This window comes from Frankliniella occidentalis, unplaced genomic scaffold (genome assembly GCF_000697945.3).
Source record: "Frankliniella occidentalis isolate FOCC.00 unplaced genomic scaffold, Focc_3.1 Scaffold32, whole genome shotgun sequence".
Lineage (NCBI taxonomy): Eukaryota > Metazoa > Arthropoda > Insecta > Thysanoptera > Thripidae > Frankliniella > Frankliniella occidentalis.
The window spans coordinates 522208-529852 of NW_026267162.1; the positions used below are offsets into that span (position 1 = coordinate 522208).

At 46.1% G+C, this 7645-nt stretch overlaps 2 protein-coding genes across 2 annotated transcripts; one reads left to right on the forward strand and one right to left on the reverse strand.

The window, feature by feature from the left end:
• Window positions 1-1386: 1386 nt before the first annotated feature.
• LOC113218016 (E3 ubiquitin-protein transferase MAEA) lies at window positions 1387-4263 on the reverse strand. The gene is made up of 8 exons (XM_026438152.2): window positions 3950-4263; window positions 3291-3476; window positions 3003-3210; window positions 2745-2928; window positions 2557-2648; window positions 2318-2468; window positions 1995-2190; window positions 1387-1903 (listed from the first exon to the last, which is right to left on the reverse strand). Exons 1-8 carry the CDS (start codon window positions 3986-3988, stop codon window positions 1802-1804), a joined length of 1158 nt encoding a protein of 385 aa, XP_026293937.1. The 5' UTR covers window positions 3989-4263; the 3' UTR covers window positions 1387-1801.
• Window positions 4264-5681: 1418 nt separating this feature from the next.
• LOC127749109 (ensconsin-like) lies at window positions 5682-7608 on the forward strand. The gene is made up of 2 exons (XM_052265891.1): window positions 5682-5852; window positions 7198-7608. The coding sequence occupies exon 2, from the start codon at window positions 7201-7203 to the stop codon at window positions 7606-7608; it is 408 nt and encodes a 135-aa protein (XP_052121851.1). The 5' UTR covers window positions 5682-5852; window positions 7198-7200.
• Window positions 7609-7645: the final 37 nt, after the last annotated feature.

Below are 7645 nucleotides of genomic sequence, written 5' to 3' on the forward strand. Positions count from 1 at the left end.
CTGCTATCATCACTTCTAAAAAGTGATCAGTCAGAGAGGCGTTGAAAATAATGACGGCTAAAATTGACAATGTAAGGTAATTTATTGTGGAAAATTCTATTTTATGACGGAAATTAAATTGTTTGGGGTCCGGACGCAGTCGTAGGTGGTGGTGGTGGCGGCGGCGGCGGCGGCGGCGGCGGCGGCGGCTCCTCAGGTTGTGGTGCCCCCTCCGACCACCCTCCGCAGCGAGGTGAGCATGAGGTCCGCGTCGAAGCCCGGCGCGTTGAGGTCGTTGTCATCCCGCGACTGGCACACCGCGTCTATCCGGCACGAGTCTGCGGCAGCAGAAAGAGATCACTGAGACATGGATGGAGGGGTGACCCAAGGTAACTATGCCAAACCATCTCGAGTCAGCCACACTGTTAAGGTCCTTCAAATCAAAGAGACGTATGAACGACAAGATTTACGCCGCATATTTGACCTACGGGACCTGTGACATGTCGTTTGGCTGGTGCTCACCGTGCGTGCAGCAGACGCCCTGGGCGGCGCACCGGCCCGGCGCGCTGCCGTCCGGTGTGAGGTCCGCGCCGCAGGGGGCGTCCAGGGGCACGGCGGCGGCGGAGGCGGCGGCCAGGGCGGCCGAGGACGGCGAGCAGCGCGGCGCGAAGACGGCGCCGCGGCCGCACCCGCCCCGCGAGGTCAGCACGCAGCCGAACACGGGGCTGCAGCAGATGCCCGGGCCCACGCAGAGGCCCTCTCCACCCGGGCCGCACGGCGTGCACTGCACCTGCGCGCGCCAACGGCAGAGAGGGTGAGGCCGTCGTCACGGCGAGTGATGTGGCAATTTGCTAACTCTACGCGGTAGTTACCTCTCGGCTCCGACCCGCCGCCGCCCCGCCGGCCCGCTTGCCTCCGCGAGGGCAGTTGGTGATGAGGCAGGCCCAGCCCACCCCCAGCAGGGCCAGCAGCGCCGCCCCCAGCAGCAGCCCGCTCCCTGCACCGCCTCTCGACATTATCCGCATGCTCGGGCTTGGCTGGCGTTCGGGGACCTCGTCGGGGGCACTCCAGGAAGCGAGTGGCCTCCGTGGGGCGGTTGCCGTAGTCTTATAGGGAGCGCGGCCCGGCCACCCTCCCGCGCCGGCACCGGCCCGCACCCCCTATGAAAGCAGCTGCTGCCCTCACCCTCTCCCGGCGGGCGGCTCACGGATCAAAAGGGGTAATCCCCAGAGAAAATGCGCATATCGTAGACTCTTATTGTCCCGTCCTCACAAGCAGGCCAGTCACGTCCACGCCGAGGATAGCCTTCCCTCACCTGGCCTACGCATATCCACGGTAAAAATACCAATGGCGCCAGTGGTTACATAATGAACTCTCGGTTGTGGTTTGGATACATTAAACTAGGTATAAAAGATATAGCACTGAATTTATTATTACTAACAGTATCAAATGTATACATGAAATGCAAATAAATTTGCTACATACTTTAAGTGCATTTACTTCTTAATTACGATACAATGACTTTATATTGAGAAACAGTACATTACACGCCAAGTGGAAGAGTTTGAGAAAAACGTTTCAGATAGTTGTTGGCACGTGTGAAATATCATTTCATCTCGCAACAACAACAACAATGAAAATCAATTCATTTAAGACAAAAAACAAACAAAAAAACATAAAAGAATAAAATATGTGAGTCATATACCATAGATACAACCTAATTGTAATGACATGGGAAGAACAATAATTACAAATAGATAAAAGAAAAAAAGGAAGAAATTAATAAACTCTAACATCTGACATAATATTGTATGGCAAAACATTACATGACAAACACTTTCTCCACCTTCTTGTATGGAAAAGATTCTTTTGTCTTGGGGCAGATAACATTCCCATTATTATCAGCAGCCATTTGTTGCAGGGCCTGTAAAAGACGAAAATTTAAAATGCAGTCACATGGCTTCAGATTAGATAGATAAATATAGATAATTTGAAAGTAAATGCAGCAAAATTACCTGTTCGCCATAGACATGTCCATTGGGTAACATCATAGGTTGATTGTGCTCATTGAGTGGCAAGCCAGATATACTACAAAACAGCCGTGACTGTGAGCAGTGAGCCATGGGCAAAGATGATGCTAAAACATTGAAGGACTCATTGCAAACAGGACAACTTGGATTTCTTCTCTCTTTTGTGCCCCGATAACACTGAGTAAGCTTTCAGTTAAGGTTAATAAAATCAAAAATTATTTGGGAGTAAAGAAAACAAAATTACTAATAATAAACCAAACAAGATAACTTCCGCATTACACCTCTGAAAAGTGTTTGATAAAGGATATGGAGTCTTGAGAGCAGACAACCCTGCCTCCAGAGTCACAGTAAACACCGATTGGTTGGACATGTGGAAAAGGCGGTAATACTCATGACGAAACTGTTCAATCAATCGGTCCCAGCGCTTTTCATCCAAAAACTCCTTATATGGCGAAAGCTCTGAAAATGTAATGATCAATAGTTGAGAACTGTGTTTACCTGTGATACAATTGAAGAGAATAAAAGGGACAAGAACATTGACTGATACCTGTATTTGTAGGAAAAGCTAGGAGCGCCATGCAGTGTTGAACATCTTGCAGCTGATCATCTTCAAAATTTGAAAAATGTTTCCTTGCATGTCTAGTGAAATTAAAATAATTAACACATATTACATAAACTTGGGTTGTCTGTTAGGTTTAGTTGGATAATCTTTTTTCAAAGAATAAAGATCAATACCTCACAGCATCAACTCGTTTGTCAGCACGAACAAGCTCAACATATTCTTGAATTCTGAGATTAAATTCCATAGTTGATTTTAGTTTGCGTAACTTTGAGCGATTGTCTTGACACCATGCCAAACATTTAGAAGTTTCTCGTTCAGCTAATGATTGTTCAACTTCGCGTGATGCTAAAAACACATCTGAGGAAATAACAAACAACATTAAAGAAAATTTTTCTCTTTGTTTCAAATAAAACATATGAGGTTTAACATACCAATATTTGTCAGATTTGTCAAATTGGAAGTGTCTGCAAGGCGTGTGGCAGTTCCATAGTAGCCTTTGCGCAAGAAATATTCAACAAGCATACGATCTAATCTACTTCGCCGCCACTGGCTACCTCCAGTAGCATGTTCACGAAGATGTTCCAAGCGCCGTTTACAAACATAACCAGCTTGAAGTTCCTCTGATATACTTTCTTCTGCCTGCATTGTTCAAATATAAAGGTCAATAAAATAAAAAGATTTAAACTATTCATGTATTTTATGATTTAATTTTTCTTCACCTTTCGTTTCATCACACTCAAGTGTTCAGCAACCCCACCAAGCAGCCGACTTATGTCTCCAGCTTTTACTGTTTCAGCAGCGAGACCTTTTTCAAGTTCTAATGCAGCTGAACGAACGTGAGACACTTTAAGATCAATACCCTTCAATGCTGCACGATACTTCTTATTCAGCAATTCATAAGGAACCTGTAAAAAAATTAAGACAATAACATAGTGAGGCTGCATTAGTGATATGATAAGAACACACTCGTTTAACAATATATCATTCATTAAATTGCCTTAAAATATCGAAATAAATTTTTAATTATTTCAGATTGCGTGCAAGAGTAGAACTTAGAACGTAGTAAAGGATCGAAAACAAAAACAAAAACAAAACCGAAGAATTGCCCTGTAGTGGCCAAGGTAAGGTGCTGTTGTGTCTGTCACTGCTAAGAGGTTATGAAATGCCGAAGGAAATTGAGGGATGGGTTTCAAACAATAAAACAATTAGTGACAGGCTACTAAAAAGGAGATCTGAATCTACCAAAATCGTTCGATTTCAGAAGCACGCGAATCAGAAATTCAAAACAAAACCTTGTTCTTACCAGAGTTGTGTTTCGGTGATTAAACTAGTTTCCCTAATCATAAATAAGCAAAATACTACACGTTTAGGTATTTACCTTCAAAGTTGGATGTTCCAATGACTTTAAATCGGCCATTGCGGTGAAAAAAATGGGAAAACACAGACGATGACGGATAGGACGTAAACAAAAAGCCTACGCCATTTGTCAGGAAGTCCCGAACTCCGAACAAAGCAGCCGAGCACCGAGCAGCTGATTTCGATCGGGTGCTTCCGTGCTTCCCGAGGGGAGGGAATGTCAGATCTGTCAGATCATTTTTTACATTCGTAAAAACTCAACCACTTAAGTTGAGGTAAACGAATTAACGAAAGTAAAAAATTAAGAAAGTACAAGGTGTTGGGTCTTCTGCTTCTGCTTGCTACATTGTGTATGTTTACAACCCTGTGCCTTATCAGCTCATCAGCTGATTCAATCAGATTCCAACTTCCAGCAGCATCAAATTTTAAATTTGTTTCTTGGATGTCAAGTTAAGCTGATCATGTCACGCTCTTTTACCCCTTAACTTTTACATAAATTATAGTAGGTCTCGATAGAAGTTACTTTATTCGGGTAATATCCCAAGGAGGTCACCGTGATGTCAATGGTCCCCAACATTAATGTCTACTATCAAGAACCAAGATTTGACTTTGGACCTATCATAAGTCAGAATAGATGAGTCAGGAGGGCTTCATATAAGGGACCATTTTGACGTCACTGTGACAGTCACGGGTGAAATTCCTTCTTTGAATGTGATGAATATGATAGAAAATGACTATGAGTGAATGTGATCGTGAATAAAGATTAAAGATATAGAATCGTATTTATGAAATGCTCTTCACTAAGGGAAGACCACAATATGGTCGCACATCATAATCAAAAGCAGAATCATTTTAAGCGACGACAGTAAATGTTTTGCGTTGGAGAGCATGTTTCACAGCTGCAGGCTGCAGACCATGAAGGAACAGTTCAGGAGTGTGGGTACAAAATCAAACCCAGGTGCTATACATAAAAATGGTTTAACGAAGGAAAATTCCACCTCTAAAACAAAGTTTGACATGGGGGATGACCAAAAGCAGTCTTTATTTGGGAAAAATATATACTTTAGTATAAAGATGGAATCTAAAACAATTTAGAAACAAATTAAAATACAAAAGAACCATCCGAAGCAGTTCAAACATTTTTGTTTCAATTGGCTTCTGCTAACACGCCGCTTCACTGCCAACACTGAGTTCAGTTTTAAATGATATTTATAGAGCTAAAGTGAGAAAGTAATAACTCACATATCTTTATCCTTAAAGGAAATGTAATTTAATATTTTATAAAGGACTTTGTATGCCATTTAGCATCGTACTTGGCTGATTTTTTTTGATCGAATGCGACTACCATTTTTTGTTGAGTTGGTGAACTTGTAATGAGTGCCTGGATACGTTATAGATTTCTAAAAGGCACCGACAAATGCAGTTATGCCATATTTCCGAAAATGTTGTCATTGCTCTTAGTGAGCCGATCTTTGTTTAATTACATCTGTCTCAGTTTAGATTGTGAACTGTGACGTGTGTCGGAAAGAAAGAAAAAATGAAGCTAAATCATTTCCTTGCTTGGAAAGGTCGCCAAGTGATCGTCCATGTGTTAAGTATTTTAAGCCGGTATCAAATGAAGTTGCTTAATACCTGAATGTACAACGATAAACGCAAGAAGGATCAGCGGTCCATTGTGTGCATTTGTGATCAATCAAACAGGTAAGTCTCCTTAGTTATTTTTCTCTACTCAACTGTTGCTTGATTGATTCGTCATCTGTTGCTTATTTTTCATATGATCGGTGAAATGTCGTCAGGGAACGGTACAAAGCCGATCTGTCATAGATCTTGTTTGTTTATCAATTGCAATTTTATTGGGACCCGCTTCAAACAGGGCCTGTATTGTTAGGTTAGGCAAATAGGGGAATACCGTAAATAGTCTTGAGGTATTGCTCAATTATATTTTATCGCTAACTTGTCCGTCTTTAAGTGTTGTTGGGCTCTCCTTTATTAAGGACATTTTCAGGATATCCGCTCCGCAGGTTCCGGCACTTGTCCTGCGCTTCGCAGCTGGCTTAGTTGTGTTCATTGTCAATCCCGTCCAGTGCTGTTAATCCTGCTTATGGCAATTGTGTTACTACTGCATTTTATGGTACATATCTATTGGGACGCGCAATGTTTTATTGATGAAGATGGTTGATCCTGTGGAGACTCATTGCACTCCTTGCACACTTGTGCTGCTGCTGGCGGGAACAGCTGGGTGGGAGGGTCGTCATTGTTTTAAGGGTAGGTCCGGAAATGTTTTACTTAATTTCTTCCGGTCATCTTGTTTTCACCCCTTGCGATGCTCCGCTAACATCATTTTGGGTCGAGGGCCCTTGGGCTCGGAATCATCGTCTCCGACGTGAAGATTTTCAGGAATCCCGTCGTCAACTTTATTTAAAACAACGAGTTTTCGAGTCGGCTTACGTGCGCCCCCTCAACCTCTGCAGCCGCACGCAGCCCGCTCGCTCAGCCCCATGTGTTTTCCCCGCCCCCTCCCCTCGCCCCGCCCCCGCCGTGCCCGCGTCACTGTGACTGTCCACGCCACCATGCCACGCCCTGCCACTGCCCAACCCTCCTGCGTGCCGTGCCGTGCCCTCCCGCACTCTCGCCGTCGCCGCTGCCGCTGTTTGTTTGCGTCTGGAGGCCTGGTGGAGGTCGGGGTTGCCGGGCTTTATAGGCTATTCCGCTCGACGCGGTAAGAAGAACACAAGAATCACAAAAGCCGAGGGTGGGGGTAGCGAGGCGGCTTCCCCACCGGCCCGCGCTCCCCCGCGCCGCTCCCCCCACCCTTGGCTTTTGTGATTCTTGTGTTCTTCTTACCGCGTCGAGCGGAATAGCCTATTATCGCGAGGAGCGGCGGGGAGGGGGGGCAAGGGCAGGCAGGGCGCAGGCACGCGAGGCACACTTACACTAGGCGAAGGCACGCGGCGCGCGGCGCGCCCATGGGCGCGCCTGGCACTGGACGGACCAGGATGTTGGGGGTGCCGATGGGGTTCCGTGTGTAACGCACAACAGGTCTGATGTGTTCGACTGACAGTTGCATCTTGGATGGTTTAGCTGCCCCCCCCCCCCCCCCAGTTGGGGATGCTAGGTACACTATCGGGTACTTAATCATTGCCTGCTTATCAGCACTACCTCCACGCTTATCACCTGAGGGAGGTCCCACCACACCCAGAACAAGGAGGAGCATGGGTATTGGAGGAGTGCCTTATGTATTTGCAAAAAAGTTTCTTGTGTGTTTGGCAGAAAATGGACTTCGAACTTATCGATCTTACGTTGGATGACGATGAAGAGGACGGGGACGGCTACATGGACGAGACGAGCTCCATTTACTCTCTTGCCACGCTTCCCACGAAGCGAGAAGCAGAAGAAATGACGGAGCTTGACGAACTCGAGAAGGAAAGGGAGGAGGTCCCTGAACAACCCCATGACGAAGAGGAAGACGCAGAAGAGCGCTTACAGCAATCGATACGAGAAGAAGAGGAGATGCAGATAGCACGCGCGGTCATGGAGCGCCTTGAATGGGAGCAGGAGGCAGTGGAGGCGTTCGAGAGGGAGCGGGAGGAGGAGGCCATGGCGCAGGCGGCCGCCAGCGCCCTGGACGACGACCTGGACGACGCGGTGGCCACCCCCGTCCATTCTTCATTTGTAAGGTAAGTCTACCTCCCCCCTCCCTCCCTCCCTCCCCCCTCTT